Consider the following 18358-nt stretch of genomic DNA (forward strand, 5'->3'; position numbering starts at 1 on the left):
GACACAAATAAGACTTACCCCAAACGTTGGGAATAAAAACGATACTTTACTCAATATTAAATTATAATGTTGTTTTTTGAAGTATATTTAACTTTTTGCCAATAAATTATAACTCAAATGGCATAGTCTCATTTTTTATACTTTTTTAATATATTTTTATATAGTATTTTTTATAATACTCTATTTTAATGTTATAATTTTTTATTAGTATAATAAAATGAATATTTATTTATTAAATTAAAAATAACATATAAAAATTGATAACTTTGTAAGTACTCTTTTTATAATAAAAATTAATATATATTTATTAAATTAAAAATAACATAAAATAATATATTTTAATAATATTTTTTAAGTACTTTCAATAATCTTATTTTTATTATTGTTTTAGATTCTAATTTTTTACTAATTATGTTCTTATTATTATTTATAGTTAATTTTTTATTTAATTTATCATTTTTAATAGGAACAATAATACATATTATAAAAAATTAGAATAATAAATAGTGCATAAAAATTACATTGATAAATTTTACAATGCCAAACAAAAAAATATTTAATAATTGTTTTAATACTGTCAGTATTTTTTATTTAGTATTATTTTGAACGGTAAAATTTTATTACTTATGACTCTATTATTATGTGTGATTAATTTTTATTTACTTTGTCCTTTTAAATAAGATCAATAATTTATATTATAACAAAATTATAATAAAAATTTAATAAAAAAAAATATGAAAAAGTATTAAAAATAATAAAAAATTAAATATTTGAAAAGACTTGAAATAAATCTATAAATTTTTATGGAAAAAGCTACTAAAATCAATAATGACTAGCAACAAACGCAAATCAGTTTAAGTGGACGAAGTTACAATTTCTTGCTTCTAATGAACTTTTAGATGCAAAATCACTGTCTGCATTTAGCGAAAAAAAAAAAGAAACATCAAATAAGAGCTTTCAAAAAACTTAAACGCAATTTTATCCTCTAAGTGTTTGTCAAATACACTCTAAAAAAACATGGGTAGTAAATTAGGAATGATTACAAAGGGCAGGTAATTTCACTTCTTCAAATACAAAGAAATCACCATCCTTTCTATTAGGCAACAAAAGATTTATGATTTTGTTTTAATCCTCAATAAAAGGGAAATAACATCATTGAAACAACCAAACTCAAGAAATAGATAGCTTCAAGCAAGCATTCATGTGTCACACTCAGCTCTTCGGTGAATATCATAGTAGTCAATATCAAATTAACAAACCATCCTTATCCTTATGAACCTAAGGATATGGAAAATTGAGGATTTTACGCAACAATGGAGATAGCCGTCTTTCAAGAAAGAATCTCACCACACAGTTAAGTCTGGAATCCTAAATAGAAAAGAGAACAAAAAAATTTTAGTAAGAAGTGAATGGATGTATAATGTATTCTATTTCAATTAACTTTGAAACAACTCATCTCACCTTATTCTTGGATTCTTTCTGATCTTTTCAAAGATCTTTTTTTTCTTTCGAAGCATATGCTTATTTCTAGCAGCAAATTGACGAAATGCTTCATAAAATAGAGAATAAGTTTCAGTATTTGGAAGGCAACCATTTCCTTTCATCTCTAAAAATAAGTCTATTGCTTCATCAATCAGCCCCTCGTTAACAAATCCACTCATCATAATATTAAAGTTCACAACATCTAGACAATAGTTGTTGGCCAAAAGATGCTCAAAAAGCTCTCTTGCAGTCCTTACTCTTCCACATTTGCACAATCCATTCAAAAGAATACTGCACATGTACGCATTTGGACGAAACCCTTTGTGAATAATGTTGTGAAATAGTACAATTGCCTCATCAAGATGTTGGATTTTGCATAAAGCATCTAACAATATGCAATAACCGACTAACTTAGGGGGCTGTTCACTTTCATGCATTTCATCAAGAATATTCTGTACACATGATATTCTCCCTGATTTGCATAATCTATCAATAAGGGTATAAATTCCAATATTCGGAACAAAACTTTCGCTTTCTTTAAAGAAAGTGATTGCTTGGTCCACCATTTTGTTCTTGCAATAACCATTAATCATAATGCTATAACTGTGAACATCGGGTGCCAAACCTGCTTTGATCATGCTGTCAAACATCTTTGCTGCCTCATTCACTTTATTGATTAGAAAGTATCCATCAATTAAAGCATTGTAAGTAAAGACGTCCAATTGATGACCCAACTTGATAATCTTGGCTAATGCAGAGAAAGCAGAATCCATCAGACCCAATTGGCAGAAACAATTGATCAAAGAAGGACTGATTCCCCTAAAATCCATTTGTGCAAAGAGCGAAACAGCAGTGTGGTATTGATTGATCTTAACAAGAGACCCTAAAATCTGATCGAATTCAACTTGGGAGGATGGATCACGCTTATTGAGAAGGGTAATGAAAGAGGGAACAGAATATACGTTAATAAAAAAAAGGAATATTCTTTCTTTTTTGAACTTCTCCAATTCTTCCTTTTTCACGGATAATGTGTGTTAATCAATTAGAAGCAGCTATTAAATTATTGAGAAAAATGATGAAAGAAAGTATCAAGCCAAATGAATATACGTTAAGTATATTAATCGATGCTTTGTGTAAAAAAGGAAGAATTGGAGAAGTTCAAAAAGTACTTGGTATGGTGTTGAAACAAGGTTATATACCTAATGTTGTGATTTATAATGTATTAATTGATGATTACTTTTTAATTAAGGAAGGGAATGAGACAAAAAAGTTATTTGACAGAATGATCAGAAAAAGTTTGGGGCTGATGGTAGAGTTGCAACATTATGATTAATTGCTATTGCAGGAACAAAAAGATAGACCAAGCTCCTGATTTGCATACTGATAGATGCTTTTTGCATAAACTAGCATCGATGATATTATTTCACAAAGTTGATAATAACAGAGATCGTTCCATATCCGCCCAAGTGCAGTACTGTTTTAAAAATGTGGAAGAAGAAGGGATGCAACTTGCTCTTGATACCAATTGACGAGGATGTTAGAACTTGAGAGGGGGTTGAATCAAATTAGTTTAAAATTTTAAGTTCTATTTTCGAAGAAGGTGATTATGCAGGAGATTTTTTATTTTTTAATCTCTAAAACCAGAACCGAGCAGAGATGGGATGAAGAAAGAAACAAGTATATATCCTGGTTCAGTTTTTTAGTGTCATGAAACCTACATTTAGTCTCTACCACAATTATGGTGGAATTTTTACTATAATTAATAAGATTATATACACCAATACTAATGAATTATACCCTAATTCATCTAGTATTTACCACTAAATTTCAAACCAAGCCTAATTATCATCAAGTGTTGTCCTAACTTGGCAAGGGGAACCCAAATGATTCAATGATCTCTAAGTGCTATTCCAACTTAGGAAGATGACTAATCCTAGTTTAACAAAACCAAAATACACAGAAACTTTTCTTTGATTTTTTCTTGCATCTCTCGTCTCTTTTTTCATGGCTTTTTCATGTTTTTCTACTCACTATAATAAGCTCTTTTTTTTCTCAATTATAGAAAGATGACATTAGATAACCATAACATTGAAATTTTAAATGAAGTATAAATTGACGGAAAATGTTTCAGCTCAAGTGTATGAGATGAATGTTCTAGTGTCACTCTTTTCCTTCCCTTTCAATGTTGTTGTTTTATAGTATGAAGCTTGTTCTTCAAATTCTATCATTGCCTCTTCAATTTCTTTGTTGATTCTGTCAGTTGTTCTTGTCTTTCTTGACGTGCATTCTTTTTTCATTTGTTCCCACTACCTCATCTCTGAGGAGTTGTTCTGCGACCTCTATTGTGTTTGCATGTTGTTTGTTGCTCTACTAACTTCTAAATTTTTGATCCTTTGTTGTCCTTGAAGTGGTGTTGGTATCCTTGTGACAGAACTGTCTTCATTTTTCCTAATGATGCCAAATGTCCCTTTTTCTTTTTCTTCCTTTTGTTTTTCCAAATGCAGAACCTCCTTGTTCTTTTAACTTGGTTTTGAGTCTTGTTTCAAATGCATCTGGGCTAATGTCTATGATTCATTGCATTGTGAGAGTATGTTGAGGCAGATTAAGGTGGGCTAAGATGAGTTATTGGGCCTGCATCACTAATACATACATTAGATCATATTTGGGCCTTTAACCTCATAAATATTTGTCATCTTAATTATATATCAAAATCAATCTTAACTCAACAATTTCTCCCTTTTTATCACAAACATGATAAAAGAGGATAACAGAAATTAAACTTTAAATAAAATGGAGTAAGAATACTTCCTTTTGATGACCAATCTCCATCATGGAGTTCGTGAATTGCTTCAAAGTAGTGCAATGAAAGCTTCTAAAAATCTCCTTGTCTTCCTCACTTAGCTCTTGAAGTTTAACTTTTTCTGAAAAAATGCGCCCCTACAAAAGCAACAAAATTGTTTCAATAACAAATATAATCTACAAACACACTGAAATAATTAACAGAATAAATTACAAATAATGCAAGTATAATAGTTTATGTAATTAGTTATCAGATGCATTTAAATGTTTATTTCGTTGATATTGAATATAGTGTACGCAGTGTCCAATGTGTTTTTTATTACATCATATAAATATGTCAACTTTTTCAAGAGCTTATGGCAAATTTATGGGAGGGATGTTCATCAAACCACCAAATTCCAATTCCGGGACAATGACAGTCTTTTCATTGCTCATGTTTTGGAATTTATTATGTAGGAGTCTTGTGGAGCATCTCAAATCATGAGTTTTCTGTAAACAAATGAGAATCATCTAAATAAATTATATTCATACGAGGAAAAATTGAGTTGGTCTAAAATATATGTGCTTACATTATATTTTGTTGCAGGTTTCTTAGGTGCCATTTTTCTTGTAAAGAATAAAAAATAATAAATAATAGCAGCATCAAGTGCACTTCATTCACAAAAAATACACTGAAAGATGAGGCATATACGCTGCTAATAAAAAATAAGGTTAATAGATAAAAATAGCATTAAATGCACCTCAATTCATAAGAAATACACCAAAAGACGAGCCATATACATCGCTAATTATGTGAGTTGAAAATGATATTTAACTCAATCAAATATGCAATTACACTAAAAGTACAATAACAATATTCTGTTTCTAGTTAAACCCGAATTCACATGAAATACACTGAAAGTTTCTAGTTACAGAAAGTATTGGACAACAACACCAATTACACCCTAATTGATATGAAATACATCGAAAGTATTTAGTTACAGCAAGAATTGGAGAATAGCTCCAATTACATCAAAATTTACATGAAATAACTGAAAATTTCTCATTACAACAATAATTGGAGAATAGCCCCAAGTTACAGCAAGAATTGGAGAACAATCCCAATTACACCCAAATTCACATGAAATACACCGAAAGTATCTAGTTACAACAATAATTGGAGAACAACACTATTTAAACCCAAATTCACATAAAATACATTGAAAATTTCTAGTTACAGCAAGAATTGGAGAACAGAACCAATTGCACCCGAATTTAAACGAAATACACCGAAAGTTATTTTTGATTACTAAGAACAAACTCAATTCGAAACATGCAAACATGCATAAAAATACATTCAATTCGCTTAAACACATGAAAATATATGTTAAACTATACGAGAAACAGTACGTAAGAAATCTATCACCGATTGAACAGTATGATGAGAACAGTAATTTGCACAAAAACACATTCAAATCCCTCAAACACATAATGAATCTACTAAATGAACAGAAATATGACTGTCTAATGTTTCGCGATCAAAATCAAAAAGAGAAAAGTGAAAAAACTAAATGATTAGTGAACAATACCTTCAATAATCTTTTTTCTTTTCTTTCTGTGTTTCTTGGTGGAGATATTAAACTTCGCTTGTAAATTTCCTTGAGTTTTCGCGATGATTTTGACCGTTTTTTCAGAGATTTCGAGTGTTATTTGAATTTTCAGGGTTGCAATTTTGATTGAGGAAGAAGAAGAAGCGTTTTTTATAATACCGTTCGCGCTATTGAACGGTTGAGTGAGCGCGTGTTTACACGCTCCTTAATGTGAAGCTGGTTTTTGTTGGATTTGGGTCAATTTGGTTGGATTTAATTGCCAAAAAAGTTCATATGTAGTATTCCTCTTGTTATTTATAATGCGAAAATTGATGTAAAATTATTTTTTATAACAAGTGGACTATAAATAAAGACTAGATTGACTAGTTGAGTTACTAAGATGGACTCAGAACCTTGATAATAATCCTTAATTTAAAAAAAAAGGCTAAACATAAAAAAAGGTGGGAAAAAAGTGTGAAGTGAACATGGAAGAGGAAAGACTTGAAGCCTGGGACCCGCCAAAGAGTTTTGAGGTAACGCATAACACAGTATCCATCTATCCATCAAATTTCAAAAGTACAACTCAAAACGTTAACACTTAGAGTTTGAGTAGGCGACTGAAGGGCCTCTATTTCCTTCCTTTCTAAAAAGCAAAGCTATCATCTCTCTCTTTCTCTCTCTCTCTCTCTCTGCAACAACCCCTTCGCATCTGATCCAAGAATCCCAAGCTTAACTTCCCATTATTTGTCCTCTTGTGATCTGTAAGTTTTTCATTTCTGTTTATATTTTTTCGTTAGCTTTTCTCTCATTGCTTCAATTTTATTGCAGAAAGGAACCCAAACAAAAAAGTAACAAGAATAGTTAGGGTTTGTGTTGTTTCATTGTTGAAATCTCTCAGTTTTCTCTTTGATTCTTAATAAGCTTGATGGCCAATGTGCAGTTTTGGCCAGTAGTATCAATCTCAATTAATTAAATTCCTGATTTGGCTTTATGTTCTTTAATTTGTTATTTTCTACTATTTTCTGCATGTCTGAGAGTGATTGCTTTGCCCCTTTGTCCCTTTTCTATTGATATTTTGTTTAAATTCATTGAGCTGTTTACTGAACTAGAATCTTCTCAATTGTTTATGCTAAAGCTTTCTTTGCTGCCATTGGCAGAGTTGATTGCTCGTGGAGATGACAAGGGTGACCCGTGATTTCGGGGATACCATGTATAAAGATGCAGTGCCGGCAGTTTCAGCTGACGTGATATTTGCTTCACTTCGATTTCCTAATTACAAACTTGGAGCTAACAATCAAATCATGGAGACAAAGGATGACCCGAAAGTATTATCTATGAAGGAGGTTGTTGCACGTGAGACTGCACTGCTGTTGGAACAACAGAAACGTCTGTCAGTTCGTGACCTTGCTAATAAATTTGAGAAGGGTTTGGCAGCTGCTGCTAAACTATCTGAAGAGGTCGATCGACCTTTATATATATTTTTTCTGATTCAACATAATGCTTACTGTTGAAGGCTTTCTCAACATGAGATTTATTATCTAGTTTGTTTTTTCAAATGTTTCCTGTTGAGATAATCAGTGATTTTTCCTAAGAAGTGCATGCCTTATTTCTCCTGAGCGTGGCCTATGATGATGAAACACAGGCTAGACTGAGGGAAGCAGCATCGTTGGAGAAGCATGTTCTTTTGAAAAAGCTTAGAGATGCACTTGAATCCTTAAAAGGGCGAGTTGCAGGAAGAAACAAAGAAGATGTAGAGGAAGCAATTTCTATGGTTAGTTTATATTTATTGAAAGAAAGGATATCTACTTATATATACACCTAATAAATAGATTATAATTTTATAATATTTGTTATGTTACATGTTGGAGGATTTATATATGTTGACACTATCAATATAAAGTCTTGTTCATCATGCATGATCCTTCTTACGTCCTATGAAAGTAGTTTTGTGGAAATAATTGAAAATGAGTAGATTCATACGTCTAGGACAGCTGATTGTTCAGCATTGTACCTGCCATAGGTACCCTGTAATCTCCGCAATTTGTAGAGGGAAAGGCACTTATGGGTTAATAGCTAGTGGATGCTCGCTAAAGAATTCAGCTTGTGAATTGTTTTTAGCTATATCCTCAGCGGCAGGAAACTGGGCTTTTGGTTTTGGATTCCGGATAGGATGCATGCATTTTCTTGCTAGGATCTGCTAGAGTTTATTGTTTTTATTCGAACATGTACGGGTTTCAATCATCTTTAGGACATTTAGTTCCCTTTAAAACGGGTAGTTCGGTGCACAAGCATCTGGCATTACCACAGGGTCTGGGGAAGGGTTGCACCCAAAGGATGTAATGTATGCAGCCTAATCTAATAATTGCATTAGTGGCTGATTTCACGACTTAAACCTGTGACCTTGAGGTCACATGGAGACAACTCAACCATTGCTCCAAGGTTCCCCTTCATTGGGTTTCCTTTAAATTCATGGATTTTGTATGATAAATTTAGCCTTAAAATAAATATATTGATAGGATTTTGGTGGAGACAGCACATAAGGCACAAACTTTTTATTACATTTCTTGGTGTCATCAAATACGTTGACTAGATTATTTGAAATTTCACCTTGCATTTGGTTAGCCCAGTTATTCTAGAGTTGATGATACTTAAACCTCTGTGGGGTCTTAAATTGCTATTTTTTTTGGTGTGGCTAGTAGACAGGGAGTAATGTTGTAACCATATGCATCTGTGATCAGACAGGTTTTTGTTGCTATTAGGGTATTCTGTTTCTTTTTATAGAATACTTATTCTTGCACCAGTTTATTCGTGCTATCTTTTAAGAACACTAACTTATTCAGTTTACTATGTAGGTTGAAGCTCTAGCAGTTCAGTTGACTCAAAGAGAAGGGGAACTAATACAAGAGAAGGCTGAGGTGAAGAAGTTAACAAATTTTCTTAAGCAGGTGATGTTAACTATTTACTTTAACCCCTTTTTGGTTATGGAAGTAGAACTTTGATTAGAAATAGGACAAATAGGACCAAGGCGTATAAAGAAAGAAAATATTATATCGCACCTGAACTCTACAGCAAAACAAAACTGAATAAAGATATTATTTCCTGAAGAACAGTCCAGTGCCACTCCAAGTCCAACAAGGGAATTTCTTGAAAGAATGTCTTCCGCACACCAAAGGGATGACAAAAACTATGCTTTTCCCCGTAAAATTTGACTACATTGATGTCCTTGTTAGTTGAAAGCACTCCACCTAAGCTGAAGCCAATGAATGTACTGTGTAAATTGGGTAATTCTATAAAATGAACAGCATAACATTCTTTGATTCTGAGGAAAAACAGGAATGGTATGAGAGAGTATTTGAAAATTGAAAACATCAACAATATACACAGAAAATTCGTAACTGTTACATACACTATGCATATACATGGAGACAAAGTTATCAAAATGTTTTGTGTTGCAACATTTTCTAGTTGGCTCTAGGATCATTAGTTAATCAAAGTATAATGCATACTTAATTATGAAATGAACGGAAAAATTACCTTCTAAGTTTTGATGGTTTGTCTATGATTCTGTTTCTGAAACTATTTATAACTTTTTGTACAATAAGAATTGCTTTTGTTAGGAAAGTTTATCTTGTAGAACCACTCGTTTTCTCTTTTATTATTTTAGCATGTTACACATATACAGTTTTTTCTTTTCTCGCAGCTTTTCTTGTCATTGAAATATTAGTTACCATGAAATGGATTTGCCTCAGTTTAGTCTTCTATCTTGGCTGCATATAGAAATTTGTTTTTGGATGTTGATCGATTAGATTCATTTCCAGGCTTCTGAAGATGCTAAGAAACTCGTCGACGAGGAAAGGGCTTTTGCTCGTTCTGAAATAGATAATGCCAGAGCAGCAGTTCAGAGGGTGGAGGAGGCACTTCAGGATCATGAGAGGATGTCTCGAGCTACAGGGAAGCAGGTTTGTGGTATTTACTTGTCATGTGTAGCACTTGTGAATTCTAAAATTGAGGGATTTGAATCTATCCTTCTGTCCCATCAATAAATAGATGACAATAATTTCACTTATTTTCTTTCAGTACATTTGTTCTAAATCTAATCAATTTATAAAATTTAAGAGTAAAAAGAAACTTCTTGTTTGATTTCGTCAACCTGTTATGAAGTAGCTTAATGTTGGATACTGGAAACTAGTTAAATTAGGCTTTTATGAATATTCAATCACCCTTTCTGGAAATTTATTAGTCAGCTGTATGGTTCTTATGGTTCTTAGACCACTTGCTTCTTTGATGGTTCTCGTCTAATATCATCTGTTTATCTGGAATATTCCCTTGTCTGTACTGTTTCTTATTGGTACATAATGCACCACAAAATTTATATCTTTATTCTGGGTTCTAGTCTTTTTAAGGATTTTCACTGTAGAAAGCACTTTAATGAAAGGGGAAGTAGTGAGATTCAGTCCCTTTTACTTTTGCTTAGTTCCTCTAACTACCTTCCAAATCCCAATAGAGTTATTTATTCTTCTAGATCTTTATTATCTATTTATTTATTTTTTAAGTCCTCCTTTCAGTGTTTTGTGGTTTCTCCTAGCATGGAGAAGTTTCTTTGTAACTAGCACATTTGGAAATGTAAAGCTTAATCTAAGTTGAAATCCATTGAGTGGATAACAGAACCAATTAATACTGTCAGTATTGGTCTTGATATGTGCTGCACAAAATTGGAACAGTGGTCTGTTATGTCAATGTTGCAGGCAAGCTACTCTCATTCATAACTTCGTTATCCTGGATGAATCTTTGATGTGACCTTTCACTTAATATATAGGACTAAGGAATTCAACTTGGATCATTCAAAAGTTCTGAAAGAAAAATAAGGATACAAGAAATTCGTGGGAGTTTGCTGCTTTTTGTGTTTGTTTAGTTTACTCAGTTGAGACTTGAAAGGGTCATCTTTGTCCAAAATTTGCTATTGGGTTGGATTATATTATGTTCTGTTCATGATTGTTTCATTTTGTTTGCTTCCCTAGTTGTTCTTTACTCATTTGCTAAGAAAGACTATAAATATCAAATTAATGGATGCCGTAGACGTTAATTTGTAGAAACAACAATAAAAGCAACAAGATTCTTTGCAGGAAGAGGACAGCATCACCGCAAGTTTATAAGAATTAAATTGTATTTTAACAAAAATTGGTTTTATGGGAACTTTAGGACCTGGAAGAATTGATGAAAGAAGTTCAGGAAGCCCGAAGAATCAAAATGCTGCATCAACCAAGCAAGGTATACAATATATATTTACTTTACCGTATTTCATCTATGTTATAGATCAATTGGATCAATTATTTGAAATTCTTCCATTTTTGTTGTAGTTCCTTGTCCCTGCCCTTAACTTTGTTTATGTTCTCTACTCATTGACAGCATAATTTTCATGTTTTCTTTCTTGCTTAATGTGCATCTGTGTATTTGCATAAACCTGGGTTCTTAATACTAAGTGTTGTAATCCATACAAGATATTAACTCTGTAGGGGCAGAGAGAGCATCAAGAACTAGTTGTGACCTTGTGGGTAACTGGGAATATATTATGATTAATGGCTGGAGTTTTCCTATTAGTGGTTGAATGATTGATGTTGTTCTCCTGTGTTGAAATGGCTTGTTTCCCATTACTCTGTAGATTCGTTTTGATAATATTTTTATTTTATTTTATTTATTTCTTTTTTTTGTAAGGAAAGTAATTTATTATTTGCTGAATCAACTTTAGGTCATGTCTATGGAACATGAGCTTCGAGCATTGAGGGCCCAACTCTCAGAGAAGTCTAGACACTATCTTCGACTTCACAGGGAGGTATGCTTGTCAATTGTCACCAAATGTCATTTTGAAAAGGCTGTGATTTGAGTAGTTGTTTACTTGTTTCTTTTTTGATTTGCCAAATAGTTGTTTCTTTGGTAATTTCAATTGTGCTTGTTGAATGTGGTTTCCTTGTAGGGATTTTTGTTGGGCAATAGAGAAACTGTCGTCTAACAAAATTTCAGCTTATAAATGAATTCTATCTTGTTTAGTTTGGAGATGACATGTCATCATTCTGGTGTGAGCTGCACCTATAAGGGAACAAATTTTCCGTTTTTCATTTTTATTTATTTATTTATTTATTTTGTTGTATTTCATTTAGTTGCTATTAATTCCTTGTCATTCTCTAAAACATAGCTGAGAATATGGCACTGCTTGTATCTAGAGCCTAGACTATCATGCTCTCAAATCCTCATACTTAATCCGAATCATAGGCAAAACAACGAGTGAATTGCAAGTAAACATAAATGTAAGAGTTTTCCATATTCCCCGAGTCTGAGACTATGATGGAGAGACTTTACGTGGTTACCCTTTTTTGCCTAGTGTCAATGCATTATTCTTTTCTTTCCTTTCCTTTCCTTTCCTTTTTTTTCCTTCTTACCAAGTTGAATTGTCCTTATTTGATAATATAGCAATCTAGCATTGTTCATTGAAAGTTTCCACTGATTGTCATCCACTATATTTTTCAGTTGTCAAGGATGAAGAAAGGGGAGGAAAAAGCTTCCCATTTATACGAGTTAGAAGGAACTGAAACACTTGGTTCATATTTACAAATTGAACCTTGCTCTGATAATGCCCTTGAACTTTCAAAATGTTCATTTCAGTGGTATCGTGTATCACTGGATGGTGCCAAAAAGGAACTTATTTCAGGTACATCTTCCAAAAGTTTTGAACTTCACGACATCTTTTGTTCCATTCAATTTTATTTTTTCATTTATTTTTTATTTTTTTCTCTCTCTTCAATTTAGTAGACTTGTGACTTGCACATTTTTCTACTTCTGGTTTGCTCTTGTTATAAAGACGATTAGAGACCTCCATAAGGAGAATGCCTTTTGATGGAACCTTCTATTGAGAGAACAACTGCTATTTGTTAATAGGTTAAATTATTTTGTTAGTCCTTATAGTTTCACTATATTTGTAATTAAGTCCCTACACTTTAAAAGGTTTTATTGGTTCTCTATATGAGTTTTAAATGTGTAATCACATCTTTATAGTTCCAAAAATGTATAACTTAAGAGAAATATGTTGAGACATTCGCTTGTGGTGTGAGATGGATGAAAGCATTTTTGTAGCGTTTACTGTTAAAAAGGATATAATTACAAATTTAAAACTAGTGTAAGGACCCAATTGAAAACTTTTAAAATCTAGGGACCTAATTACAAATTTGGAAAAACTATAGGGACTAACAAAGTAATTTAACCTTGTTAATATTAATAATTCTGATTTTCCAAGAAAAATTCTTAAGGGCTATCAAGTTTGGTTTTGAAGTGTAGGTGTGCACATTGATTACATGTCTATTTACAGCTAATGTTTAAAGTAACATTGATTTGCTTGTCATTCCTATTACTCGTTATTCTTTGTGCTACCATTTAAGATGTGCATTGTGTTGGAAATGGTGATTGTTATTAAACACTATATTTGGTAGATTTATCATTTGGATACTTGCATAAATGATACAACTTTCTCATTCTCAGGAGCTACAAAGTCAGTTTATGCCCCTGAACCTTTAGATGTTGGACGCATACTGCAAGTTGATATTATTTCAGAAAGCCTTCAAATCACTCTGTCAACTACTGGTCAAATAGATCCAGGTTTGTTTGCAATCTGAACTTTGATATTTTCATTTAGTACTCATCAACAGAAATGGCTTCTATGGCTTCCATTTAAATGGCAAACTTTCTGCGTTTTCAACTTGAAGTAAAAGACATGCGATACGTGTTGCTTTGCCTCGTCAAGTTGAGCATAAACTATTTTGTATTGTCTTTCAGCTGCTGGTTTGGGAACCTATGTAGAGGCACTTGTGCGGAAACATGATACTGAATTCAATGTATGCTATTACAATTCTTTTTAACTTATATTCTTTACTCTTTTCTTTACCCTTTTAACTAATTTAGATACAAGCATCAATGTGAGTTGTTGGGAGCTGCCATTTGTATTGTTATATAAGGTTATGATTTGTGCTTTTAATATGTTAGAAGAGAGATGGTGAGTGGGAATCTAGAACGGGGATGCATTGACTTATTTGAGTTCGGTTAAGTATATTGTACACAAGAACTACCCAGATGCTAATTCTAATCCAAATAAAACAAGCCTGTAGAGTGATATTGATACATATTCTAGTTCTAGCATGAGTAAACAAACAGCACTAATGTGTTTAATGGGATTTGGTCAGTAGCCAAATTGCTTTAATTTGGATCATATGCGGTGGAATATTGCAACTAGTTAACACGTTTTTGTTAGTAATTCTTCAATAGGAGCCTCCTAGTTCTTAGTTTTATGAGGTGCTAATTCATGTTCTGATAACATATCCTTGTAAGTTCTGTGGTTCCTTTACATTTCATCAAAGTTTGAGACCAGGCCTATGATTTTGCATCTGGACAACATTGAGTACGTTTAGAAATTTTTAGGACAAATAAGATAAAATATGGTTTGGAACAAAATTGAGACATGGACAGTCTTTGGGAAAAGAAGGTACGTTACCCTTTTTGGAATTATTGCATGCTTAAGCAAATAGTCTAGAAATCCTTTTACATGGTATTTGAATTTCAATACGAGATTCTAGTAAGTTGCGACACTGCTTCCATGTACTAAGTTGATCAGTGTTTTATCACTCATTCTTTTGCCTCTAATCTTTAGGTAAAAGAGATTGGGTAGTTTTAAGGCTATTTAACTGCAGTGTGTTGCATTTTTTTAACATTTCAATTTTCTCTGGACAGATTCCGTGACAATAATGGTAGTTGTATTAATACTTTTCAGGTTGTTGTAACTCAGATGAATGGCTCACACCAACCAACTGAATCTATACATGCGCTTCATGTTGGAAAGATGAGGATGAAGCTCTGTAAAGGAAAGACAACAATTGCCAAAGAATACTATTCAAGCTCAATGCAGGTATTCCAAATTGAGCAATTATGTGAACCACTGCATTTCATACACCTACAGTGCACACCGTATAGAAAATAGAAAATGACAAAAGTTAACAGTATAGAAAGATAAAGAAGTTTTGAACTGGAATTTCATAAAAAATGTTCAACTCTCTCTCTCTCTCTCTCTCTCTCTCTCTCTCTCTCTCCCCCCCCCCCAAATCCCAAATTTATATTATTTTTATGTATAAACAAATAACTAACAAGAAAAAACATTATTTGAGTCAATTCACAAGACCTATGAGGGTACTAACAAAAGTTTAAGATTTTAAGTTATGGAAATGTAAATGTTGATTTGAATGTCCCAACTATAGGTCCCAGTATTTTTAGGATAGTTACCATCATAATTTAGTACATTGTCAATATTTTACCTTTATTCAAATATTCTATCTTAGAGTGCACAAGGTTTAGATAAGCTATAAGATGAATTTATCAAAATTATATTGATGAATGCATGTTCCATGATGTTCATTTCCATTTTAACAACTATGTATATGTGTTGATCCTCTCATTACAATTCAAGCTGATGAATATTATTCCCAACACTTATTATAATATTTTTTCTCATGGACAAATGAAATGCAAATACGTTCCTACGCCCAAAAGGTAACGGACCTAAGTACTTGAATATAATACCAAAGTTCAATAGATCTCCCTAGAACATTAAGTTAAGAAAAGAAACTAAACACCAATAATACATGAAAATTCTTATCAACAAGGAAATTACACTGCACCATCTCAAATTCCAAATTCATCCCACACATGCAATAAAAAATAAAATACACATGTTTTATGAGAAGAAAATTTATAAAAATAGTTGCCCTAATAAGTATCTAGTAAATTATAAAAAATAAATTCAGGAACTCAATCACAGACATACTGATTCCAACATAAAGATTAATATGAGGAAAGGGTAAGAAACCATTATTGCTCTTCAATACAATCATAGATGCTTTGCTCTGCATTGAGGGTGTTGGGATGAACATTGATGTAAGATGGCATTGGAAGGGGTTTCAATAAGAAAATGGTGTTTGAATTATGATGGTGATGCTCAAATCGAAATGTTTCTGGGGAAAGAGATACAGAAATTAGGGACATGAATAGAAAGATTAGTTGGTAAAGATGGGAGAGATGAGACAGTTGGAACTTGGAAAAGAGGAAAACTGGTATTTGAGATAGAGTGAGGTTGGGGGGGGGGGGGGGTGAGAATGAGAGAGATACCTGAACATTATTTAATGAATTTCCACCTCAAAGTTTTTCTCTTTCAATACGGCTTAGTTTTGTCATTTCTGATTTTTAAACGATGTGCATCCTGGTTCATAGGTGTATGAAATGGAGTGACAACATCAAAATGGTTTTTTTGCTATCATTCTTGACTCGAGTTTTTTCTAAACACTGAAAGGAACCTTATATTTATTGCATGATAAAGACTAACTTTTCTTAGCACAACTCTTTTCTAGCAGTCTATGATTTATGAGGTTTTATTTAGAACAAGCTTAAGATTTTCCTTCTCATCTCATTTGTATAAACAAAAATGTAATCAAATAATGTTCAATGCTCTTGTTCTTAAGCTTTGCGGTGTTCGAGGAGGTGGGAATGCTGCTGCACAGGCTCTATTTTGGCAGCCAAAGCAAGGGCTTTCTTTTGTATTAGCTTTTGAATCAGAGCGAGAAAGGAATGCAGCTATCATGCTTGCAAGGAGGTTTGCATTTGACTGTAATGTAAGTCTTTCTGAATATTAGCTGCAGATCTTTGCTGAAAATAGCTGTTATGGTTGGAGCATATTTCAACCTTCCATTTTTCTCTTGGTCTCCATTGCTGAATTATGAATGGCTAAAATGCAGATTGTTCTTGCTGGACCAGATCATAAAGTTCCTTTAGATACATGATGCGACCTCCTTGAATAGTATATATATATTTTTTTTTTCAACTGTAATTATTTGAATTCTCATCTAGTGAGATAAGGCTTTGTCATCATTGTTGTTGTAATTATTTGAGTTCTGCATTGTACTACAAGTGTGTAAAAGTGAAGTTTGTAACGTCATTGTGATTAGGATTCATTCATACCCTGTGATCTGAGTTATTGTATACCATTTTCTTTCACCAACACCAGGGCATTTTTTTTGTTTGCCTTTGTGAGTGATAGTTAGCAAACTATTTGAGCGTACACTTTGGGATTGGTGTGAGCCACGCCCATTGTTTGTTGTGTGCTAATTGATTGTATTTGATTGATCCAATTACTGTAAGAGTTTTCCTTATTGCATGTCTAATTGTCTATAGATACGCATATGAGTGATTTTAGATTTTATTTATTGCAAACACTCCAGAACCCTCTGATATTCTCAGAGGATAATTTACCCTTCCTGAAGTGGCAATATGTGATTGCTTCATATTTATTCTAATAAATAATTATAGTTTAATTAGACTAGTGTAAAACCTTAACCGAATAAGAATATCATCTTGTATATGGTAAATCCTATTTTGCAATTTGTAAAATGTTTAACTCAAATCCTAACTTAATTTTAAAAATTCTGAGTCTAAAAAAAAGATAGAAAAAAGGGAAAAAAAGAAGACATGAATGGGAAAACAAAACGCATAAAAGAATGAGAAATGAGAAAAATGAGAGGGAAATAGAGGCTAATTTTTTTGAGATTGACATGTGAGTTATGCTGAGTTATTGAGTATTAGGGAGATATACACGGTTGTAATGGTGTTCAATTTTTTATTTTAGTGATAAGAAATCGGATCGTCCGATTTCATTGCAGAGAGAGGGGAATACAAATCGGACAGTCCGATTTGTGTGGAGCAGAATTTTGTGGATACTGAAATCGGACTCAGAATTTTTTGCCGGTACACAAATCGGACCCAGGATTTTCTGCCAATACACAAATCGAACCCAGTGTTTTTAGTACCTCAAATCGGACGGTCCGATTTGTCTTACACAGTGCTCATACCTTGATGAAATACTATATACCTTCATAACTCTGCTATACACCAACCCTCTCTTTATATTAAAAAGTTCGGAAAATAGAAGACTGAAAAAACATAAAAAAAAAAAGAGAAAATGAGCATTGAAAAAGCAAATGATGTATTTATATCAATTTTGTCGTTTTTACTCTTATTTGGGATCTTTCGCATTCTTCCTTGTCATAAAGAAGAGACAAGTGATACAACATACCTTTTTCATTCTTTATGGTTGTCTCTAAATTAAATTTAATGGAAATTGAAAAATAGCGAAGTGGTATTTGCTCGAGAGGAAAACATTCCAAGTATAAGAAAGGCAGGTGATGCACCTAGACCAATGTTGCCTTTTTTGTTCTCATCTAGGATCCTCTGCATTACAACATTTTTAACTCCTTCTCTATCGTCACTCATCGTATTTAACTAAGGTGAATATTTCAATAAAAACTCCATAATTATTTTCATGTGAAGGTGTTTCATTTTGATTATTAACTAGTGAATTATAGGATTTAATTTTGATATATTATAAAAGTGTTATCTTTATTAAACATGTAGTTAAATAAATAAGTCAC

The 18358-nt window shown here is 32.5% G+C and overlaps 2 protein-coding genes across 2 annotated transcripts; one reads left to right on the top strand and one right to left on the bottom strand.

Annotated features, from left to right (window-relative positions):
- Window positions 1-1024: 1024 nt before the first annotated feature.
- Window positions 1025-2411, bottom strand: LOC112794144 (uncharacterized). The gene is made up of 2 exons (XM_025836268.3): window positions 1462-2411; window positions 1025-1368 (listed from the first exon to the last, which is right to left on the bottom strand). The coding sequence occupies exons 1-2, from the start codon at window positions 2310-2312 to the stop codon at window positions 1344-1346; spliced, it is 876 nt and encodes a 291-aa protein (XP_025692053.1). The 5' UTR covers window positions 2313-2411; the 3' UTR covers window positions 1025-1343.
- A 3898-nt stretch (window positions 2412-6309) lies between these two features.
- Window positions 6310-17088, top strand: LOC112795550 (stomatal closure-related actin-binding protein 1). The gene is made up of 13 exons (XM_025837528.3): window positions 6310-6610; window positions 7007-7306; window positions 7492-7620; window positions 8702-8794; window positions 9668-9808; window positions 11049-11117; window positions 11596-11679; window positions 12372-12552; window positions 13377-13493; window positions 13671-13729; window positions 14659-14793; window positions 16397-16546; window positions 16670-17088. The coding sequence occupies exons 2-13, from the start codon at window positions 7025-7027 to the stop codon at window positions 16712-16714; spliced, it is 1485 nt and encodes a 494-aa protein (XP_025693313.1). The 5' UTR covers window positions 6310-6610; window positions 7007-7024; the 3' UTR covers window positions 16715-17088.
- Window positions 17089-18358: the final 1270 nt, after the last annotated feature.

This window comes from Arachis hypogaea, chromosome 4 (assembly GCF_003086295.3).
Source record: "Arachis hypogaea cultivar Tifrunner chromosome 4, arahy.Tifrunner.gnm2.J5K5, whole genome shotgun sequence".
Lineage (NCBI taxonomy): Eukaryota > Viridiplantae > Streptophyta > Magnoliopsida > Fabales > Fabaceae > Arachis > Arachis hypogaea.